Genomic DNA, 25,084 nt, shown 5'->3' with positions numbered 1-25,084 from the left:
TTGGTGTTATACGCTTAAACCAGCCTTTCTCAACCCTGGGTCCCCAGATGTTTTTGGCCTACAACTCCCATCATCCCTGACCACTGGTCCTGTGAGCTAGGAACCCATCTGGGAACCCAAGGTTGAGAACTGTCTTGCCCTGGTAAGCATCCTGATTGACGAATTCTGCACCAGCTGAGGTTTCCGAACCATCGTCAGAGACAGCCCCACATATAATACTTTGCAGTAAACTAACCTAGAGGTTACCAGAGCATAGACAGCAGAAGCTGTAAATGAGAATTAACAGGGCCCTCTGTCTCTGTCTCTTTCTCGACAGAACTCATCATGCAGGGTGACCAAAGCAGTTTCTGGGCCAAAACCCAGACTGAAATGGATCTAGAAAATGGGTTTCCTGCAGCAGCACCTGGATCTGCTCCAGGACCACCCGCTCTCACTGGTGTGTATTTTCACAAGTGAAACATGATAGTGGAGCCAAAAAAGGATCCGAAATCTTCGCTGTGGAACATTTGTGTTCTGAGGCTTGAAGCACATCTTAGGATACTGCAGTTTACAGAGTCTAGATTTGATCTTTCATAGATGTCATATGAATGGCAACATCTCATTTGAGTGAGGACTCTGCAAGCTCAAGCCGATGCACTGTTATCAGTTGATATCAGATATTTTTTTGTTCTGGAGCCCAAGGAAAGTTCTACAGGTGTCCTTGGTTTCTGAAATTCCATTTGTTACTTTCAAGACCTCTGACTTTGTACAGAAACAGTTACTGAGTATTGCAACCCCATTGACCTTCACTAAAACTTTTGGAACAGAAAATCTACACAGCTGATGTAACAAAATGCCTTTGTAAAGTGGACACAAAAATACAGTTCTCACAGAAAGCTGCCAGGCGTGGGATTTTAAGAATTACCAAGCCACTTACTTGTGGGAAGCTCTCTTCTTCATCACGCTGGCAGACACACCTGCATGCCCTACAAGGAAGATGTCAACAGTGACTAAGTCACCAGGAACAGGTTTTAACCTCACAGGCTTAATTGTTATTTCATGCAGCATTTGTTTACTGTATTGACATTCACTTTAACACAGCACATGGACCAAATCTATTAAAAACGCTAACAGAAATGAATTGCACCCACCCTGTTCATGCCACAGATGGGAAGCCTCCAGGACAAATCAGACCTGCCGTGCCTCTTAAATCTGGCCCAGAAGCCCATTTCCCCCTGATAATGCCCACCTTATTTTTAGGATTGCAAATTGTTCTAAACTATTTTTAACGCTGTATTTTAATTTTGCATCCCAATCTGGGACCTTAGGATGAAGAGGGGTGGGGTTTGTCAATAAACAAGTCCAATAACTAATGACAACAACCTGTTGCTCATCTGATGTGGTGACATCAGGTATGGGACAGGTAAAGCCACAGCTGCAAAGGAAGAATCAGGAGCCTTATTGTGTGCTACTGAATGGTTACTTTGTGAGCACAGCTCGCATTCAGTGCTGTGTAAATCTGGCAGAAAAGGCAAGCAAGCTGCACTTGTATCCACTCAAAAGCTCCTGAGTGGATATGACCCTGGCAGAAAGCAGTGAGACTAGCATTTGGTGCCAAATTTAAATAGCCCTGAATGCACACTGTGCTTGCAAACCACAACGCATCCTTTGCAAGCACAACTTATATTTGGCATCAAATGCAAGCTGTGCTGCTTTTCTGCCAGGGCTTTTTATCCACTTGAGACTTGCTGAGTGGATCCAAGCGCAGCTTGAATTTGGTGCCAAATTTAAGCAGCAGTGCTTCAGCCGGGATTGGATTCACGTGACAGCATGGGAAGTCAGCTGATGGGCTGGTGTGCAGCCCTCCAGCCAAAATTGCTTCTCTGCCCACTTTATGTCATCATAGGTATGTGCTTAATGCCACCAAAACCAAGTTCAGTCACCTTAGGCCAGGGGTAGTCAACTTTTTTATACCTACCACCCACTAATGCATCTTTCTTGATAGTAAAATTTCCTTAACGCCCACCAGTGCTCGATGGAAGGAGGATTCAGCTTGCACTATAGAACCCCCTACCGCCCACCTAAAATCCTGAAACACCCATTAGTGGGTGGTAGGGACCAGTTTGACAACCCCTGCCTTAGGTGTTCAATTACTTAGTTAGGCTGGCCTGGGGTACAGAATCAGAAGAGAGACGCTGAGTGTGGTACAGACCATTCTTATCAGATTTATTACCCATCCTTCATCAGCAGGTCCCAGGGTAGGTTACAACAACATAAAAATCAAAATTAAAAACAGTTAGAATGCACCATCTCTTTCATACATTGCACGATACCGAGAAAAATGCCAAACCTTGTTTATCACAGTTTCATCTGGCCACTGAGATAAGAACCGAAAACCCCCAGATATAGATCATGTGTCACCCAATTATTAGCATGCAAAGAAAGTGTGCATCAGGCCTTGCTTCTGTCCAATTTATTGAGATCATCAATATGCTTTGGAACTTCAAGCATACTCAGAACTAATACTCTAGGAGACTCTTGACAAGGTGCCTTTCTTGCACAGTAGCTTTTCCACCATTTCCCAGTTTTGGTACGCATATTGCCCAAAGCCTGGCTATCAAAGGCTACACACACACAGATGTCCATAGATGAGGCACAACTTGTATCATAGACACAGGAAAAGCCCCTGATCTTTGTAAGATCAGGCCAATTAGCTATAAAAATTAGCTTCAAGGCGGACATATGTGCATATTCAAGGAAACCATTTATGTGCCCTAGAGATATGGATTGCACCCATCATCTCTCGAGACCAGTACACTTTCCATCCATCCAATGTGTAGCATTGTGAGAAGTACCTGTCTAAATAGAAATATCTGCAACCAAATAGCTACATACTCTTTATCTGCATTAAAAATTAGCACCCTGGAAGAGGCAGCTTCAAAATTAAACTTTTTCATTGGCTGGATCCACACCTGTCCCGAGGTCAACAGTGTGAAATCAATAAGGGAATACTAACTTTCTGCCTAGTACCTTAGGGTTTGGGAGGGAACTGGCACAAAGCCTGTCAGTGTCTAATTTTGGCTTCTTTTCTATACAGTGGTACCTCGTGTTACGGACGGGATCTGTTCCAGAGGCCCGTCCGTAACGTGAAAAGCCCGCAACTCGGAGTGCTGCGACCGTGCAGGTGCGCAGCGCAATTTGGCGCTTCTGTGCATGCACAAAGCGTTATAGCGCGTCTGCGCATGTGTGAGCGGCGAAACCTGGAAGTAACCCATTCCAGTACTTCCGGGTTGCCACGGGATGAAAGACGAAAACACGTAACCTGAAGCGGACGTAACATGAGGTATGACTGTAACTGCTACTTGTTGATCCTTGTCTGTTTTGTTTTTTTGAGCGAGGGAAATCCTCATATGCTGAACTACTGCAGTTCTGAGAGATGATATGCATATGTTTTGATATGCAAGTAGTCTTTATTATTTATTATATCAACTTCCCAACTTTCTGCACACAGCTCCCAAGGATAGTAAGAATTATTATTTTTTTAAGTCATTCTGTAATCTTCAATAAACTAAAAACTGCAGATAAAGCCAATCATGGGCACCTGAAGGCATTAATATATAAATGATGAATGATAATATTAAGATGAACCCAGAAAATAAATAAACTTGAAGACTTTGTGAGAGTGGGAGGGTAACAGACCTGCACTCTGGGGACACTGTGTTAACCTTTACCCAAAAGTTATTCTTACTTGAGAGTAGAAATAATACCCTGCAGGGATATAGCAGCATCAAAACATATTTGTGGTAGAACCCAGAGGAAGATTATTTTAGTTAAAAACTGAAGATCCTATTACATAGAGGGTGATCACAAATCTTCATCTGAACAAGTTAATTAGTTCAGTGCTCCAGATGGAGCAGAAATCTTAGGTATTATCTCTGACTTGTAATAGTTTTTCAGTATTAACGAAGCATGCAACAGCATCGAGGCTAGTGTTGTGAAGGACCCAGAACTTCTAGAAAAGTGCCGATGACGCTCATGATCTGTGCAAACAGATGCCTTGACATTAAATTCTCACAGTATTCTTTTCAACACAAGACACTTATCTATGCTTTACGGATGGCAAAGTTTCAGACTACAGCGCTCACCCTAGGTTGTGGAGTAGGAGTGGATATCAACTCAGATTTCCAACCTTGAGAATCAGCAAGCTGTTTTTCCTGTTGACTTATTAGAACTGAAGACTAGCAGCTGAATTAATGCACAAGATAGCAAGATGTTAAATTACATACAGATGAGGAAATCTTATTCATGTAGGAGGAATTTCCACTGTTTCAATTAAATTTGTTTGGCAACACATGGTGCACACAGGGGCTTCTCTTCACTATGTTTTGAAAGGGTCCAAATAATTGGGACATACCCCAATATAAACTGAGGGAACCAAGTTAATGCAACGTTCGTCCTCACATATACCTAGGCCTATTTCAGTTCTACTTTGATAGAAGCTTTAGCAGAAGCATTTTCATATTAAGTACCATATTTTTTGCTCCATAAGGCACATTTTTTCCTCCTAAAAAATAAGGGGAAATGTGTGTGCATCTTATGGAGCGAATGCCGCTGCGCAGAGAGAGAGAGCTACATAGTGCCCCTTCAGTGAAGCAGGAGGAGAAACGGAGCCCCTTCCATTTCTCCTCCCGCTTCGCTGGAGAGGTGCTGTGCAGAGATGGAGAGGTTTTTTTTTCTTGTTTGGGTGCGTCTTATAGTGAAAAATGCGGTAGTTTCTGGAAAATTAGAATACGCAAGCAGACATTCACTCCTCCCAGTTCACAACCCACCCACCCCAAAGTACCCACTTTAAATGCCAGCACATCACTAAAAGCTCCTTTGGTATATTTGCTTACCATGTGTGCAACTTCCCCAACTTAAATTTGGTATGTAAAGGTGAAGCAATACTGTATATTTGCCTTAACTTAACAAATATAGTAAATTTTAGAATTACTACTTTAATTCTGCATAAAGCAGTACTCTGATTCACTTATTAGGAATGTTTTGTGTCAGCTACAACCAAAACAGCAGATGAACTGCCAGAGAACTCTAGTTAGCCTAAATTAATGCTGGACCAATTTTTTTGATAGATGAAGTAGCTAGTCTGGTAAGTTCCACCACCAGGGTGGACTTGATTTAAATCAAATCGATTTAAATCACTAGTCAGTAAGGCTTGATTTAAATCATTTTTTACAGAAAGACTCATTCTTGCTGGTATCATCTTAATATTGACAACCAGAGGACTGTTTCATTTTTGGAATAATAAATTTTCAGAGTAGTTTTTACAGTTAAATCAAAAATTGCTGGATTTGGTTATACTATTAGAAATACATAGACAGATAATTATGAAATTATGGTGAGGTTTAATAAGTTAACTGTTTATAGTTGGACAACTTTTCTGATGTACCGTATTTTTCGCCCCATAAGACGCACTTTTTCCCCTCCAAAAATGAAGGGGAAATTGGGGTGCGTCTTATGGGGCGAATGCCTGCAAGCCTCGCGCGCCTGGCAGGAGGTCCCACCGGGTGCGCGAGGCTTGGGGCGGCAGCCTGTCGCCCGAAGCACGGGGAGCCCTCGGGAGGGCTCCCCGTGCTTCGGGCGAGTGTCTGCAAGCCTCGCGCACCCGGCAGGAGGTCCCACCGGGTGCGCGAGGCTTGGGGCGGCAACCTGTCGCCCGAAGCAGGGGGAGCCCTCGGGAGGGCTCCCCCTGCTTCGGGCGAGTGTCTGCAAGCCTCGCGCACCCGGCAGGAGGTCCCACCGGGTGCGCAAGGCTTGGGGCGGCAGCGGACTGCTTGCGTGCACCTAGAAGCTTGGGGCGCGCTGAGCTCAGCACACCCCAAGCTCCTGGTGTAGCACAGTGATCCGCTAGCCCTGGGAGAGCCCCGCGGCTCTCCCAGGGCTAGCGGACTGCTTGCCGGCACGCAGAAGCTTGGGGCTCGCTGACCTCAGCGCGCCCCAAGCTTCTGGATTAGCGCAGGGGTCCGCTAGCCCTGGGAGAGGCGCCCGGCTCTCCCACGCTAGCGGAGACCTTGCCGGCACGCAGAAGCTTGGGGCGCGCTGAGCTCCGCACGCCCCAAGCTCCTGGTGTAGCGCAGCGCACCTGGGGGGGGGGGAATTTTTTTTCCTTTATTTCCCCCCAAAAAATCTAGGTGCGTCTTATGGGCCGGTGCGTCTTATGGGGCGAAAAATACGGTGCTTTATTGTAAAGAGAAAAATAATCATTTCTTAATAACAATTTATTTAACTAAAACAATAACATTATTGCATATGTATCCATGTTTGTTAACTGATGTGGTTAAACATTTTTTTAAACAAAACAAAACAAAACACCAGACTGAGTTTTAGCACACATGAAAAACTTAAAACAAATCCTTATTTCCTGATGAATAGCCTTTGAACTATAGTGTAACTTAAATACAAAATCTTTAGTTAGATTTTGCTTCCAAAAACATTTTATTTTAAAAATCCAATTTAAATAAAAAAATCTGATTTTTTAAATATTGTTTTTTAAATCATTGATTTTTATACACCTTGTCCACTACTAATGCAAAGATGCAGCCTTCACAGAGTTTAGAATACTGGGCAGAATCTAATGTTGCGAAAGCAGTAACAGACTTTGCTTTCCTCAACTTCCCCCCTGTGACCCTACACGTCCCAACAACCTGCTCCAGAGGCTCCTTCAACCCTCTGGAGCAATTCTGAGGGCACACAGAGGGGAGAAGAGGAAACTGGAGTCCTGTTGCATGAGCAAAGTCCACTTTGCTCATGCACAGGCAGCACTGAATACAACCAAGTATATATTATATTATTTTATTTTTAAAAAAATTATATTTATTTTTACCTAGACCATTGTGGGCAAGCCCCGTCATGCTCTCATCTATGAAAACCACATTTGAGGCACTGTATAATAAATATCAGACTTGCCATACCAGAGTAGTTCAGTTTGGAGAGTAGCAGATACATTGAAAACAGGTGTATGGTAGTATTACAGAAATATTATTACCTATGCCTGGTGGTAAGTGGACTTGCAATTGCAATTCCATCAACTGACCCCCATCCCAATCAGAACGCCCAACATCCACAAGCTGGATGGCACAAGCACATAATGCCCTGGTGTCTGTAGACCAAATATGTGAATGTGCCAATCCTGTGCAGGTTGGCTTCTATGCACATGGACTTCCAGAAGAGGTGTGTCTGATATGCCAAAGGAGTGGGATTTTTAAAAAAAGGGATCTGCAGTCACCAAGATTTCTTATCCACCTGTGGGATGTGTTAGAGACATTACTTACCTGGATCAGCTCTGGACCGCTGACCTGGTGCCTTTCCAAATGGGGTCTTCATTCATCTGTATTTAAGTGAGCAGCAAAGCTGCTGAACTAGGGTGAAAATCCAGTTCTGGGTGGTGTTGTGAAATCCTCCTCCGTCTTGAAACAGTAACTATAATAATCCAAATATGAAGTATGTTTTCCCACAAGTGTAACAGATGCTCCTTCAATTATAATACTCTGCAAGAGAAAAAGATAGCAAGATTTTAAGGACTGCTAATGAGCAATATAAACAACCGGGTCCAGAAACTCTATGCACCCAGTTTAGCCAGTGAAGAGCTTCTTCCTAGCGTGCAATTTCTCTCCTTACCATGGCAACCTCCCACCCACTTCTTTTCCTCCCATGTCCCAATTCTAGCATTACTGTCATATTGTTGCCTCATTTCCCCACTTCTGTTTGGGCTGAAGAGTTACATTACCAACTCTTACATTCTTACCTGGAGAAAAAGGAGGTACCTCTCCTCTTTCTTGGTATCCAAGTCAGCAACAGAATATTTTCATTTCCCTCATTTGGCTGGGTGCCTCCAAGGCACAAAATCCCCTCTCAGTTAAATACGCTTAAAAACAGAGTAATTCTTAAATCAACTGGGTGATCTATGAGTGAGGAGTGGCTATTGTTGTCCACAAGGATACATTTCTTCTGTCCAAAAATCCCACTCAGAAGTCTCTCAGTTTCACAGGTGAATAAAGAATGGATTGTATTTAAAGAGTATTTGGAAAATTATTGTGATAGCAAAAAACCTCCTGGCAGACCTTGATTGACTCTTGTAACATTTAGGTGATAAATAATAGAATTTTTTGAAAAGAACCGGGAACAAAGATAATAATAATAAGATGCTGTGCATAAAATAACAAAATGAGATATAGTACAATGAGAATTATTTTGTTTTCATCCTTTATCTTTTATCTTCTCCCTTTTCTTTTCCTTTCTTTGTAAAGTATGTGTATGCAGTTTGTACAATTTTTAATATGGTGTATTGTTGTATAAGTTTGTGTTGTATGTTCAATAAAGATTATTTTTTAAAAAAACAACACAGAAGTCTCTCAGTTTCAAAACTGTATCTGGTACTGGGCTCTTGAGACCTAATTGGGATTCTGTTAATGCGCCATTCACACCACTGCCTAACAGTCTCTCTGCATGATCAGGCTGAGATGGTCTTAGAGTGGTCCCGAGATCTTCAACGTTGATCATCTTCAAATACTTCCATACTGAAGCCTTTCTGCCTGGGACTGCTCAGGAATTCATGGCCTCTATGGAAACCACGGGCCTGTTGCCACTGATATCTAGTACAAAACATGTGGCGAGACATGCAATCGACAAATTTTCTGTTCTGATCAGGAAGGCTAAGGGGAGGAGTGGGGGAAAGAAGGTACTTGTAAATAGGGTTTGAGGGCTTTATGACTCCACTGTCACGGACAGATAACTATCTACAGTCCCTACAGTAAATGTCTAGTCCACTGACAGGTACCAAAGATAGGGGGGTCTTTTCAGTGGTGTCTCTTACTTGACTTCCCTTCTGACAACTCTGACAAGCCCCATTGCCTCTTCTGGTCTTCAAGAAGTTCCTATATCCTTTCTATTTTTGAAAAAAGTTCAGAAACTTTCTATTGATCTTATACACTTAATCTTATTATGTTTGTTCCAATTGTTTCATTTCTAACAGCTTTGATGTATTATATGTATATTAACATATGAAGTTCTGACTAGTACCTGAATACCACTTTTGGCGAATGTTGCTGAACTCTCAAGTTAGTAGTAGTAAGTGTTAAAATTCTATGAACACGGAAATCAGCTAATGGATGGCGCATGATTTTGGTAGTTGGAACAGATTTAAAGTTTCCTCAAAAGGATTAGTATAAATCATAGGTTTTACACAGCGCAAGTATGCTTGATGCAACTGGTACCTTTAGGAAATAAGCACTGTAACACCCTCTTGTGGCAGATTCTACAGATAGCCTAACTTAACCATTTTAGTCCATCCAGCCACTTCACCTTCCTGCATGGTGAGCTTTCCTTACCACCTTCGACAAGCGTTCTCTGAGCTAGCCATTCCTCTCCAAGGCTCTTCACACCTTTGTTGTGGCTGGGAGGAAGCAGATTGTTACCTAAAAGTTCACCATTTTCACACGTGTGCTCCATTCTACTTCTATTCGCTTTCTTAACTTGTTCAAGAGATACCACTGAGCTGCCCAAGAGCCCCTAGTACCTCTTTTAAGCCACAGTTTACCTGTATTTCTCATGTAGCTGTTCTATGTTCAAGCACCAACGCAGTCAGACCTTCCTGATACTGTTCTGCACAAGCAACTCTGAATTCACTGTGACCCTTTCAAGTGGTCCCCATTCAGCACCATAAACAGTTATTTTTAAAATAAAAAACGCTCTCCAAAATCTTGTGGATCATTAATTTCAAATCACCTCCCGCTCACCCAAAGAAAACCCCATATACTTTCCTTTTATTAAGAAACACTCTTCTCAAGTTACGCAACTGATTACAGTCAAGTCCAGTTCCCCAAACCCAGAATCCAGATCTTGGTGATTCAGTCACTTGGTCCTGCAACATCAACCCTGCAACTTACACTGCTACCACTCCTTCTGTCCAGCCTGTCAGGAGGCTCTCAGACATTACTAGACACCAGCAGGATTCCAGAGAAACAAGAGCCAAAAATAAGGCTTTCTGCTGCCCAAGTCTCAGGGTCGCAAACTTATTTAGTAGCAAGTGAGCAAGCAAGTTAGGAACTGGATTTAGTACCAAGTAGAAAACACCTAATAAATAATAAATAATATTTTTAAACGAGATAAATAGCAAAACTAAAGATAGCAGCACAAAATGGGACCCAACATAAGAACTACCGTTAGAAAATCAAATTCACAAAGTGGTTAGAAATTATAAACCCAAATAAAATAACAATGCTAATTTCTCCCAACCCTATACAAATTGCAGGGCATTGACATTACCAGTTATAGCCTATTAGAGAGAGAGAGACGACGTAATAAAAACAGATCAGGAGTAAGCTTAGCTTTATCGTAAAAAGGATAGTAAGTAGGGTGACTCCCCAGAACCAATTACCTGTAGGAGGTTTTGAAGTTAGAACTTTCTGGTACTTTGACTCTGCACTTCCCCACAGCTGAAGCTACTTACTTTCCAATTAGCACACCGCCTCCCTGATCTTAAAGCACAATAAACCTAGATAACACAAGCACCTTAACCCAATGACATCATATCCAACTGCTAAGAAGTAGCCCATATCCAAAGGCCAGCTTTCAAGTTAATTGAAGGAAACATTTTCTTCACAATTACAAAAAAGGAGTAGCTTTTGCTTCATGGTTTCTCATGCACATCTGCCAGTTAACCACAGTGGCACAGCCGTTTCTTGGGCCACAGTGAAAGTAGGCCAAATACATTTCACGGTGAGCAAATCTGTGAAGCTCTTTTTGGTGATTGCAGCTGTATCTACTTGTATGACTTTCCAGCCATAACCATTCCATACAGGGCTGGCCTGCCCGTGGGGCAAGGTGAGGTGGCTTTGGTTCCCACTTCAGCCATCTGATGGGGTTGATTTGATTCCCATCTTGTTCCTGATGTGGATGTTCACTCACTCCTTCTTCCCTGGTGTAGGTGTTGGGGAGAGCACCATTGTGTGGTTCGCCCCAGGTGCCAAAATGTCTTCAGCCAACCCCAACACAAAGACCTGTGTATGATAATGTTGATAGCCTGTGCAAGAGCTTCATGCGAACCAGCTTTTTTCCATACCATTACAAATACATATAACCGACTCCAAGCTGAAGCTGAAAGTCCACCTAGGCAAGTCTACACTCCACCCCAGACCTTCTGAATCATACCTTAAGCGTAATGGAAGGAAGAACAGTTAAGATCTGGACTCTTTTAATCTACATCCAAATGTCAGAGGGAGGTAGAAATAGAACCTCTCCTAGGATGGAAAAACTTCATGGATTGACAATTGCCATGGATAATAAGAACATAAAAAAGGCTCTGCTGGATCAGACCAAAAGCTCATCTAGTCCTGCATTCCATTCCACCACCCCCGGGACCAGATGCCTATGGGAAGCCTAGAAGCAAGACATGAAGGGATTAGCCCTCTCCAGCTGTTGTTCCTCAGCAACTGATATTCAAAGACACATGCCTCTGATCCTGCAAGGAGTATATAACCATCAAGATTTGATTGCTTTATCCCCCAGGAATCAATCTAAGTTCTTTTTAAAGTCGTGAGTGAATTCTGTAGTTTAACTATGCACTATGTGAAGCAGCACTTCCTTTTGTCCTGTACTGATGTTTCAGCTTCACTGTATAACCCTAAGTTCTAGTGTAATATGAGAGGGCAAAGACCTATCTCTATCCACTTCTGCTTCGTAAAATATACATTTTAGACACCTCTAATGCAGTGTTAGAAACTATTTGCCCAAAGGCTCCTGGAACCTGGGTCGTGGGTTCCAAAACAAAATGCCCTCCAACTTCAGCAGATCATTCCCATGATTTTAGATCTAGTAACATCCTGGGTCATGCTGGGGGCATGAGACTCCTCTTTCCTCCCTCTTAACCAGGCATCCCCAAACTCGGTCCTCCAGATGTTTTGGGACTACAATTCCCATCACCCCGACCACTGGTCCTGTTAGCTAGGGATGATGGGAGTTGTAGTCCCAAAACATATGGAGGGCCGAGTTTGGGGATGCCTGCTCTTAACTGTAATCTCCGCTTTTGCCCCAGATGAGGTTGACAAGGAAGTCTCTTTCCAATCCTTTCAACACACAGTACTATGGAGGTGTGGAACAGATGGTTTGAGAAATTAGCCTCCACACCCTCAACCTCAATCCCATTTCCCTGTAGAGCACAAGTTCAGGCCCAATATAAATCTGTTATATCTATTATTCTTTATAAAGTGGGAATTCACCACTTGCAAGTCTGTTATTTAAAAAATGTGCCACTTACAGAATTTCCAAACTCTTGGAAAGTTTGAAAGCTTCAGGCTTAGACTGTCTTCACATCCACAAGATTAACATCATCTTGAAAGATCCTGTGGTGCATTGTCCAGCCACACAACGATGTTATGAACATCTGGATGTAGCAAGTGGTCCAAAAAGCAGGGTCTCTCATTGTTATACAGTACATGTTACTGTTACAACCCCAGTTCTCTCTGCATGCTACTTGGAAATCAATGTGGGAGATGGACCCTACAGGCGAACTGAAAGATTCTCAATGGCTTAAGATCTGGTCCACTCACCCACTTTAGGTCCATGTCAGCTAACATTCAGGAGGATATTTTGAAGGTGGTCCACCACTGGTTTTTAACCCCAGTCCGACTAGCTCATACTGTAAGATCTGGTCTCCCCCTAACGCTAGCAGGGTTATAAAATATGAGGAACATGCTAGCATATGTAGTGGGGATATAACATAAATTCTGAAAGCGGGCTGCAACAGAAATTAGTATTATTATTAGCAAACAGGTCACTTTGGATGCTAAGTTATGTGTTTTATCCCTTTTTGATGGTGTTAATGCTGATATTATTTGTCAACAACAAATTTTATATCTGCTGGTCAGTGCTTATTTAGTTATCTGTCAAGCATAGAAGGAGTCATCTTGTTACTCTTTGGTTTTAAAGAGACATGTTTACTGCCATCTCTGGAAAACTGACCCATATGATATGTGCCGCGGGGGAGGGGGGGTTGCAGTCTCCTCAGACTTGTAATATGGGGGTGGTTTGTTATTTATATAACCAAACCATATCATGGTTGGCACATTCCTACTAAAATATTATTATATCTGGCAAATGTTTACTCTGTATAAATATGAACCTTGCATCCCACCATGGACTATATCTGATGGTGCTTTTTATGACGGTTAGTATGAAGTATTTCTGTTCGATTTATTTACTGCATTTGGAAATTTTGTTTTATAATCATCATCATCATCATCTTGAAATGGTAATCCTAAATATTACTATTACTACTTCCAATTTCCTATGTGCTGGCACAGCAACAACATATACTTGTTCACTCAGCAACTACCGGTATCTATCACTGTTGCTGATCCTATGACATCTGGGAGATAAAGACAAGTGAACAGCATACAAATTTTGTTATACACACCAAAGTCTAGCCTGCAGGGACATTTAGCACCTTTAGCAAACAGAGAAGATGAGATTTTATCTTTTGTTTCACAAACAAGGCAGGAACACATTTTTGTGAGAGTAAAATGGCTCATGCTGCTCACTAAGGGTGCCAGAAGTGACCCAGGTGCCAGATCTTAGTAGGGTGCATTTCCGTCTAGCATGTAGTTACTAATTATTTTCCAATTCTGAACACAGGCTACTTAAATCTCCTTTAGGGCAATGGAATGTAAGCAGCCTGTGTACAGCCTAAGAAGCTATTTATAGACTCAAGTTATGATATCACACCCTACCATGACTGTTGAAGATCTCATAATCTAAAGCAAGTTTGCTGCTTCTAGGAAGAATAGAGGGGGAAACCTGGATACATCTAGTAAAGGGTACAGCTGATGATAGGACTATCTAGATCTATTTTTAAAAAAACTTGAGGCAACACTACCGGACAGAACTGTAGGGTGTATTCACAAGCTTTGATAGCCCTGCAAGAATCAGAATAGCCATTTTCCATCTCAAATTATAGAAGTTGTAGAATTTAGCATCTTGAGCTCAAGAAAGAGAGCTGTTTTGGACTAGAAATGTCAAGGAGGGGGCCGCTTTTCTGAGTCCTCCCTCCAAGCTGCTAATCAATCACATGAAGAAACTGAATGGGTTACCAGGCTTTATTGGCTTATTTTCTGGCACCAGCTACAGAACATCAAACAGCAAGTCTAAAACACGGCAGGTTCTCTCTCTTCCCCGGCAGGTTAACGCGAATATTTATAGGGGCTGGGGAATGCTGGCAACCAGACAGCCCCATCAAATGCTCCTACTTTGGGGACTAATTGTTACCACCTGCCTGAGGGGCCCCACCCAGTGATACTTGCTCACAGGATCACTACTTCATGACAAGTTATGTGATATATTTGTCTACCATTCATACATGCAAGATACAATGGGGAAAATCATCGTCCTGTACACTTAAGACCAGATTCAACGAATTAATCCCACTAGTACAAGCCTATGGAAAGACTTTTACCAGTGCCACAGTGTTACCTCCCTGTATGCTCCCACAACTGGTTCCCACGGTCAGGAGAACCCCCAGAACAGTACACAAGGAAGAGAAGGGAGAACATTCCATCAGGCAAGCTCAACTGCTTGCACTAATGTAACTTTCACGTTAGTGCAATTCCTCCCATAGGATTTACAATGCAATTCTGTTTGACTCTACGATCTGCCTATTCTACTAGCACACACACACACAGGGACTTGAAAATGCATACTGCCTAAATAATTATTGCCTAAATATTTTGATTGGCAATTGTTTTCAAACGTGCTATAATTTCATTATTTATGAAATAAATTAAAAAATCCCTCTCCATCTGAGAAATGCCCCACTTACGAATTCCATCCTGGAAATGTAAAGTCCTGCTCATCAAGCCAAATGATTTGTTTTTGCACAATCTACCACTAAGTGATGGCTACTTCACTGACCTATCAGAAGTAGCCAACTTGGCTCACCTTATTATGCATGATCAGGCATGGCAAATGTTCTTGTCAGTAAACATCTTTACTTTAGCCTGTATCCAAATCATCAAGTTTGGGTAAAAAAAATCTGAGGTTTTGCACTCACAACATCCAGGAGACACACAGGTTTCTTTATAATTATAGGTAAAATAACAAGCTATTTCTGAAGAGAGTCCCAATACTATTTTTGTACAGACTAATTAAAAAACCCACATGGCAAAGCCAACTACTCTAGAGAAAATGACCCAAAGCTCTCTGCATTGTACCTTCATAGAAATGAAGAAAGTGCTAAAGTTTCAAGTTAGTCAGTACTGTAAGAATTAAAAGTTTGCAATATAGAGTGGCGCTACAATTCTGTGAAAAAATTGACTGGGATTATCCAGTTGCCTCAACCCTCATACTGGTTTAGTGGATTCACTGTGACCAAAGGAGTATTGAGCTTGCCAATTTACTGTAGTTCAGCACAATTTCCAATGTAAGCCGTTAATATGAAATAGAAACATTCTGAAGAGCTTGGGAAGAAATGACAAAGTCAATACTACAGTGGTGCCTCGCAAGACGAAATTAATTCGTTCTGCGAGTTTTTTCGTCTTGCGAATTTTTCGTCTTGCGAAGCACGGTCAAGTCGCAACTGCACCTCTTCAAGCGGTTTTAAGAAAAAGGAAACAAACTTGCAAGACGTTTTCGTCTTGTGAAGCAAGCCCATAGAGAAATTTGTCTTGCGAAGCAACTCAAAAACCGAAAAACTCTTTCGTCTTGCGAGTTTTTCGTCTTCCGAGGCATTCGTCTTGCGAGGTACCACTGTACTAAACAATATGAAACACTGTCCAACACTGATGTACATACAACTAGAAGGTTACTAGGTGGGGTTGGTTTAGATGAGCACTATACAACAGGCTCTATGTCAGTGTTTCTCGAACTTGGGTCCCAGCTTTTGTGGACTAAAACTCCCATCATCCTTAGCTAGCAGGACCAGTGGTTGTTGGGAGTTGTTGGGGACTCAAGTTTGAGAAACACTGCTTTATGCATTCAAGTAAGAGCGAGGACTCGGTACCATAGAAAATTGTTTCGGGTTTGTTTTCTAAATTCAGGAGTGCACATGAAAGTCCCTGGATAGTTGTTGTTGTTGTTATTTATTCAATTTATATACTGCCCTATACCCAGAGGTCTCGGGACGGTTCACAGAAAATATCACAATATATAAAATAAAAATAATAACCCAATATCACTTTTTATGAGATCTTATGCAGACGGCAGAGAAATTGAACTAGGGTTAATTGATGGTATTAGAAATCAGCCACTCAGACAGGCAGAACTCCCTGTGAAAACTCAGGCTCACATTTCCAGATCCAGTTTTCCTCCTGGGTTCTTGGGGAGCAGCTGTTGCCAAGAATGCTTTTGCACAGTTTCAGTCGGTGTGCCAGCTCCATCCATTCCTAGAGAGATCATATCTGGCCAAGATAACATGCCTTAATTACCACCTAGAGGGAATTACTGCAATGCCGTCTCCATAGAGCTGCGTTTAAAATGTCCAGGAACTTCAGCTGGTCTAGAATGCAGCAACTTGAGTATTGACTGGAATAATTTCTTGGGAGTATGCGATTACAACAGCTACACTGGCTTCTGGCCCGTTTATGGGGACAATTAAAACAACAACAACCTGTTTTTTGCCTTTAAAGCCCTGAGTCTTCTTGTTCATAAAATCTAGCAGAGGGGCTTTTCTCTGCATTCCATCAGTAGTTGAAGTGTCTAGTGGGGACAAGGGAAAGCCACTTTGTGGTAGTCCCTAGGCTATGCAATGGCCTACCTAGAGAGGTTTGAGTTGCACAAACCTTTGCTAGCCAAGACTTTTGCTTGCAAACTTTTGCTTGTCAAGCTAAAGCTATAGTGCCGGTTCCCTGAAGAATGATTTTTTTAATTATTTTTATCTGCTGTCTTGCCATTTTTTAAAAAATAAATGTTGAAATTCAAAAAGAATATACTGCAAGTTTTCTTTAGTGTTATTAAACACGGCAAAATGGGCTATAAGCATGTTATAATAACCCTATTACTAATTTCTCAGGCTAGAGAATGTACTTAGAAAGGTAAAGGACCCCTGGGCGGTTTAGTCCAGTCAAATTCAACTATGGGGTGCGGCACTCAACCCTGCTTTCAGGCCAAGGGAGCTGGCGTTTGTCCGCGGACAGCTTTTCGGGTCATGTGACCAGCATGACTAAACTGCCTCTGGCGCACAGAACACCATGACGGAAACCAGAGCACACGGAAACACTGTTTACTTTCCCACCACAGCAGTACCTAGTTATCTACTCGTGCTGGTATGCTTTCAAACTGCTAGGTTGGCAGGAGCTGAACAAAGCAATGGGAGCTCACCCTGTCACGTGGATTTGAACTGCCGACCTGACGATCGGCAAGCCCAAGAGGCTCAGTGGTTTAGACCACAGCGCCTCCCGCGTCCTTAGAACATAAGCTATAGGTTCGAGTAGCATTCTCACCATGTAACTCTGATCATGTGTTGTTAAGTCTAACATGAACAAGTATTATTAACAATTATAAAGCAAATAAATATGTCTTAGTATTGTACTAAATTGATTTCTGCATAAGGCACGAAATATTGTAATTATGAATCTAAAAGCATATCAGAATCTAACGACCCTTTCATGGGTTATAATGAGCAGCCAAAAAAAACCAGGTGTGAAGCTTAATTCATATTTCTGCTTCCCCCCTGCATACTCTCTACTCAAGAACCCTGTAAAAGAGCCCGAAGCCAAAAATAGAGAGGGTTCAAAGGAAGAGTAGCAGCACATATTTGACCCAAGGCACTTCTAACCCACACAAGTCCTCAGGAAAATTCTCTGGATGACATGTGTGTAGGCATATATGGTCAGAATGAAAAGTGGAAGAAACTAATTGTAAGAATGAAACAGGAGATGGGTAGCTACTAGCAAACATGCTATAATGAGACAAAGGCATGCATTTATAGAGTCTCATTCTTCCCTTCCAAATTAGAGCATATCCCTCTGTTTTCTAGCTTTCCAACACCAGTATAGTGTATTATTAAAAATGCAGTATGAGTTACTCTCTTGTATGTTTGTCTCCTTGACTCATCTGCTACCCTTGCCCATATGACTTAGACTGGTCTGAATACAAAGATTTATCTGGTCTCCTCCACTTCCACAAGATTAAGGCAGTTTGATGCCTCACCAATCTCACATAATACATTGAACAGTGAAATGAGTTTTCTGAAACTGTTCTTAACCTGAGGTACCACTTTAGCTAATGGGGCCTCCCACTGCTGCTGCACAGCTGCACGATTTCTGTTCTCATCCTGAAGCAGTTCTTAACCCGAGGTATTATTTCTGGGTTAGCGGAGTCTGTAACCTGAAGCATCTGTAAACCAAGGCACCACTGTATAATGTTTAACAACCAAGGCAAGAAAAATGTAGATAATGGGTTGATAAGAATAGAGAAGATGGAAGATATACTTGGGGGAACAAGGAAAAGGATGTCATAGGAAAATTTCAAATTATTATTTGATTATTATTTTTTATCAACTGGTCAGACTCAGATAGCCTTACAGGCTCCCCCATTAGATAAATAGCCAACCTTTGTTGGTCCATTCAGAATTTTCAGTGAGTGCCATGGGTACTACTAACTTGGGTTGTTCCTCTCTTCAGGCTGGAATCACACTAGACAGAAAGCATGTGCACACACTTTCCATGGAACCTGGGTAAAAGTCAGTTCTAACAAACTTAAAACAGATTCTTTTGCGTATGAAAGGTTTAAAAAAAACAAACCCACTATCAAATGAAAGTATGAAACTGCACAGTAAAAAATATGTAAATCTGGAATTCGCCAGCACAACAAAAACATTGATCCAAGGCAGCAGTCCTCCTCATAGGGCAAAAAACAAATAACATAACACATCAGTGTACACAGAGCTAACCTGTTATGGTTTGAGATGATCCCTTGTAAAACTTATGATACATAAGGATCCCTGCCTTAGATCCATGATTATGCACCTGGGCAGTGCTAAAGCACACTGAAACCATGATTTTTATCATTCAGTCAATGGAGACAGAAATGATCTGCAAATTGATGTTGATTTGGGGGAGAGGGAAGCTGTGAAAAAAATCATGCATTTTGAATAGCATTCATTTCACAGGATCTAGTGTGCATGTGCAAACACATGCAAGCCTTCTCTGTATCTGGTACTTCATTCTCTCCTGACTCCTGTAGCACCCCATCTCCTTCCCTGCCGACCAATGGGGTGACAGATGTTGCAGCCAGATCGCCCTCACATCCTTCTCCCTGCACCCCAACAACTACATTTTCATCCCTCTAACCACCCAGATCTCCTTTCTCCCTTCTACTCTCTTATTTGTTCTCTGGGAGAAAAAGGAGCCCCACCTCTTTGCCATCATTGCAAGGGAGTGCACCTTGTGAGCACCAAATTTAGATCCCAAGGGTGCCACTGTACCTAACAAGTGCCACAATGGCCACCTCGGGTCTGAAGAATTGCTCTGCAGAAGGCCTTTCCAGCCACTGTTCTGCTCCTCCTATTTACTGATAACCAGAAATATCCTGGGAAATTATTTGGCTAAGTTTTGTGAAATAAACCTACCAAGTGACAAGGATTAACTTGAGAATGGTCTTGAGCTTGTGTCTGATTGAAATATGCCAACTAGATACTACTTTTTAGTTCTGATTTAGAATACAGCTAGAGGTGCAAACCTGGCATATACAACATACAAAACCTTTCCATTAGTTAAAGTTCTAGCAGCTATGGAAGCTGTCAAGTGAACATGACCCAACCACCTCTGCCTTCCTTATTCAGGTCTAAACAGCAAAGTCATTGGAATTACCAACTATCAACATTTCCAATCGCTCTAAATCAGCCTTCCGCAACATGGCACACTTCAGATGTTGTTGGACTGCAACTCCTTAGTATCCCTGACCGTGATCAACTCTCGCCCAGAAACCAATGTCCCCACTGTGGAAGGATGTGTGGATCCAGAATTGGCCTCCACAGTCACTTACGGACTCACTGTTAAAACCATGTTTATGGAAGACAATCTTACTCGGCTACGAGTGATCGCCAAAGAAGAGTATCTCTGACCACCAGCCGTGCTGGCGCTGATGGGAGTTGTAGTCCAAAATACTTGCAGGGCAAAAAGTTGAGGAATCCTGCTCTAAATGAATGACTGCTTGCCTGAGGTATGACTTAACTGAAGCATGCTGAGGCTACAGCAAAAACTGAGAACCCTGCACATCTGTGCCTCAATACTGTGGCACAGTGCATAATAGGTTGGGTGGGTGCACAGCAAGATCATTTCAGGTTACACTCAGGTACAGTAGTGAAGGAAGAATGTAGCATAAAGGAGACATATGTCCACTGTATGAGTTCCAATGGGAAGTCTTAGAGGTCGCTTGCGTTGTTCCAAAGTACAGTGGTACCTTGGGTTACATACGCTTCAGGTTACAGACTCCGCTAACCCAGAAATAGTACCTCAGGTTAAGAACTTTGCTTCAGGATGAGAACAGAAATCGTGTGGTGGCGGTGCGGCGGCAGCAGGAGGCCCCATTAGCTAAAGTGGTACCTCAGGTTAAGAACAGTTTCAGGTTAAGAATGGACCGCCAGAACGAATTAAGTTCTTAACCCGAGGTACCACTGTACAGATTCAAATTGTTTCAGATGCAATAAACAGCACCAGGTTAACCAAAGGTCTCACTGGTTCAACATAAAGTTTGACTTGGACTGGCAAAGGAAATTTCAATTTGCAAAAAGCCTCATCTATATGCCTAATCACCTACAGCATACCAACTGCATATACATAACTATCCTGAAGCCCCACCTCTCTGTTACTCCTACCCCTTCCTTACAAACAGCAAAGCAATAGCCATTAAGCACACTTCAGCTTTCTGCTTAAGCCCCTCCCTGTGGAACTGAACAACCCTGGCCAGAGAACCAGTACCTTCCTGCCGAAACTTGCTCTGTTTATTTTCTGTTCATACCTCTACTCCCTCCCCTGGAAAGCCAACTTACAATTAATCACTATCAACATATAATCAAGTTAGAAGACAGAGATTCCTCAAACTGCCACAATGGAGAAAGTAGTCCCTATAAGAGGATGATCCTAAAGGCCTTAATTTAGCTCCCTCACATGTATTTGAGTTCATAACTTCACAACCCACTCCAGAACCCTTTGAATTTCCATTATTCTTTGTCTGTAGGGCTTGATAAGGTTCCTACATCAGAATGTTCATTTAAATGTCTTTTTATCCTGTGTTTTAAGCTTTGAGGTCAGTCAGTTCTCTAACGTCCTAAAGAGTTCAGGTTCTACAGTCTTCTCAGAAACTTCCCCTCATGAACATCCTTTGACTCTTGCTTCCTCTGCATCTAGACCTAGCAAAGTTAGAAAAACAAGTCAATACAAATACAGTATGGCTAAATATTTATATACTTTCACTCTGTAGTGGTGTGCCGCCGTGGAGACTGCCCTATTAACTGCTCTGAGAACAGGATGCAGGGCATCATTTGCTGATCAACAAGTCAACTGTAACAAGAATGCTGCATGCAAAGCCCAACAAAAACTGAACAAAAGGTTCCCAATTGTAAAACCTGGGCTGCAACCAATTTTCCTGGTCCCATCGGTGGGCAGAGACTAATCAAAGCTTCATTTCAGTACAGGTGCAATTCTTCATTCAGGAATACTGAACATATTTGATAATGTATACATAATATGCAATATGTTAGCTTTGTGCTTTTATTACTGTATTCTTTCTTGTAAGCCACTTAGAATTATTTTCAGTTATACAATCTATATCCGTACCACTTAACATAAATATTTCAAACAAAGGCTCCCAACTATGCATTTATATAATTTTGTAATGTGGCAGCTAACCCAAGAGTTCCAATTTCCAAAGCTTGACAAATATTCCATTATTTTACCCATCTGCTCTGCAATTTCAAAATCAATTTTACCAATCACCAAGCATTTAAGTTCCAATTGGTTACATTATGTATTTTTGAAAGATACTACTAACTTTGCTGGTGATAAATTATGCAAAGGCCACAAAATTATTGTGTGGACAAAAGAATAGTAACACAAAGCCAACATTCTAAACGTTAGTAACATGCTCAGAAGTAAAAATGCACAATGGGGGGGGGGGAATCTCTCTTGTAGCAACCAGTCACCCACAGGCAGCACAGAACCAAAGAAAACTCTTGTGCACAATCCTCCTTTAAAGAAAAGCATGCAATTATACCCAAGGTCATTTTACATGAGAAGAAACTGCAAAGGGCCTTGTCAACTAAAGATGTGTGTGTGTGTGTGTGTGTGTGTGTGTGTGTAGTTCAAAACTGTTTTGTGAAGTTTTGTCAAAGCCAGAAGGAGGTGCTGGTAGCTGGCCAAGATATTTGGGGTGGTTGTTGTTTTTTAAAGTCTTGGATGCTTTTGATGAGCAACACGGGATAGTGAGGAATCTTAGATTTGTGTAGTCACTGAAACCCTAAAAAATGAGGTGCAGCCCTTCCTTGTATGCACTTATCTTGTCCTTATGAAGAAAAGTTATTGTATAAAACTGAACTACCATCACCATATGCATGTTTTAACTCTCGCAGCTCAACAACTACTTCAGATTCTGGAATGGCACAAGCACTAAAAAAAGGATGAATCAGACTGGGGGGGGGGAATTGCCACCCTGTGTTCAGAGCTAACATACTGTATGATGCCAGGTAATGAGGCATATCCCAAAATAAAAGGAATGGCCCTGAGCATCCTGCTAACTAACGTAACACCTATTTAATAACCTTAATCACCGCCAACATTTTTTTGGTGCATCAGCCTCCCTTCCCCCCATGCCTAGGAAGACAGATACGCACATTCCAGTCAAGCCTCTCAGCAGAGGTCGCACCACTCACCCCCCTCCCCCTCCCCGAGGCCTCCCTAAGCTTGCAAGAATCTTTTGGACTTTTCCTCTACCATACTGTACAAAAAAGAAAAGAAAAGAAAGCTCCAGAGCAAAGACCCTTCCCTTTATATCCCATCAAAGTCTCTCTCCCTCCCTCACACACACACACACTCTGCAGTTTCCTTCCTTTTTGGGTGGGTTTGGGGGGAGGGGAAATAAAAGAGGGGGAGGCAAAGCACAAGTGGATGAAAGACCAAGAAGCAGAGAGAAAATGAGCCCTACAAGGGGGGGGGGGCAGCAGAGCGTCAGCCATGTTTTGCTTGTGTGTGTGTGTGTGTGTGTGTGAATGTGAGTCCAGTATTTACAAACCTGCAGCTGCAGCAGCTCTTGGAGTCTGTGAAGGAAGAGGGGAGGGGAGGGAGGGAGAGGGGAAGGCAAGAGGAAAAAGAAAAAAAAGGAGGGGGAGGAGGGAGAGAGGGCGAGGAGAAGGAGAAGGGGAGAAAAGCAGAAAGAAAGGAGAGAAGGGAAGGGAGGAGAGACAGGCAGCAACAGCAGACAAAGGAACCCAGCAAAGCCTGACAAGACACACACACACACACACACACACACACACACAGAGAGAGAGCACTGGGGCAGCTTTGTTTGCCTCTCTCCTTGGCCATTTTCGTTACCTAGTGGGAAGTTTCTGGAGGGTGTGTGTGTTTGTTTGTGTGTGTGTGTAAGAGAGAATCTGAGTGTGTGATTGTGTGAGTGCGTGAGATTGTGTGTGCCTGTGTGCGATTGTGTGCCTGTGTGTGTGTGTGTGAGTGTCTGTCTGAGATTGTGTGTGTTTTGAGAGATTGTGTGATTGAGTGTGTGTGTGTCTGTGTGAGTGTGCAGGAGCCTGTGTGTGTGAGAGAGAGAGACAAGGCTTGCCACATTCTCATGGGCACCACTAGCAACAACAGATCCATCACCCCCCCCATTCACCAACACACACACACACACACAATTCCCCCTCACCTACCCCCGCCCCTCACTCCCTCGTGGCTCTCTGTTTCCAATAATGGGATTTTATTTTTGCAGGATGACAAAAGGCCGCAGGCTTCCCCCCCCCACACACACACAAAATAGCGGGGAGGGAAGCAATGTGTGTATAAGGAAGATTGGGGGGGGGGATTTGAAGACCACGAGCGTCTCCCTCTCGCTCCTTCCACCCCACAGGAGGAGAAAAGGGTCCCCCGCCGGGCTGCCCCCCCCCGTTTCTTCCTAGCAACAGCTTCCGGGGGGGAAAGAGAGGGAGAAGAGAAGAAGCGGGGGGGGGGGGAGCCTGGCGCGAGCTAGCGAGCGAGTTGGGGGGGGGGAGGAGGAGGATCGCGCGCCCTCCTCGGATGAATAATAAATAACGCCAGCCCCGAGGGACGCGGGGCGGGAGGGGCCAGGCCAAGGGAGCGGCTCCCCCACAGCGGCTCCCACCGGCGGTGGCCGGTACTGCCCGGCCGGGCCAAGGGCGGCGCGGCGGCGGCTCCTTTTCCCGCTCCCTTTCCCCTCCCCCCCCCGCTCCCCTCACCGCCGTTACCTCACCTGCTGCCGCTGCCCGAGCCTCCTCGTCCGCCCTCTCCGCCGCCTCCGCCTGCACCCGGGCGGGCGCGCGGTGCCCGGCGGGGGTGCGGCGTCGGCGGGGGTGCCAGTGCTGCAGAGGCTCCGCCAACCCCCGGCCAGGCCGCTCAGCTCCTCGGCGGCGGCGGTTGCTGCTGCGGCGGCTCCCCTTGTCTCGCTCGGCCCCCGCCGCCGCCGCCGCCGCTGCTCAGCCCTCCTCCTCCTCCTCCTCTCCCTTGCCACATTGGGAGCCTCCCCCTCAGCCTTGCGCGGCCGCCGCTGCCAGGAGAGAGAGGCCTCCGCGCCTTCCTGCCAAATAGTGAGCCGCTCCGAAACGAGCGGCCCCGCCTCCCGCCGGCCTGCTGCGGCGGCCGCGCAGGCGCACTGCCACCGCTGAACTGCGACAGGAGAGCCGGGGCCTCGGCCGTCTGTCTGGCCCGGCGCGAGAGCGCGCTCGCCTCCCTCCCTCCCCCACCTTCGGGAAGCCGGAGTGCGCATGCGCCGGCTCACTTGCCCGTGGATTGAGCAGGGGCTTCGCTTTCTCTCTGCTGCTGCTCCTCCAAAATGTTCCTGGGTTTTTTTTTAAAGCAACAATACGCTCTCAGTTTTTATGGGGTGAAGAAGC

The 25,084-nt window shown here is 43.7% G+C and overlaps 1 protein-coding gene across 2 annotated transcripts in view; it reads right to left on the bottom strand.

The window, feature by feature from the left end:
- The window catches only part of SPIN1 (spindlin 1), a 33,211-nt gene extending 8,404 nt beyond the window's left edge, over nt 1–24,807 (bottom strand). The window contains exons 1-4 of one of the 2 annotated variants that reach the window (XM_081213876.1): nt 24,445–24,807; nt 7,308–7,523; nt 4,125–4,224; nt 917–965 (exon numbers count right to left, since the gene is read on the bottom strand). In XM_081213876.1, coding sequence (XP_081070002.1) covers nt 917–939 — 23 coding nt within the window. In that variant the 5' untranslated portion in view covers nt 940–965; nt 4,125–4,224; nt 7,308–7,523; nt 24,445–24,807. The remainder of the gene's footprint in view (nt 1–916; nt 966–4,124; nt 4,225–7,307; nt 7,524–24,444) is intronic. The other variant, XM_081213875.1, reaches the window with a different exon arrangement.
- Between the last annotated feature and the right edge of the window lie 277 nt (nt 24,808–25,084).

The sequence above is a fragment of the Podarcis bocagei genome, assembly GCF_964188305.1.
Source record: "Podarcis bocagei genome assembly, chromosome: 11".
Lineage (NCBI taxonomy): Eukaryota > Metazoa > Chordata > Lepidosauria > Squamata > Lacertidae > Podarcis > Podarcis bocagei.
Note: the sequence above shows the minus strand (reverse complement) of the source record. Positions and strands in the feature narration are given on the sequence as shown.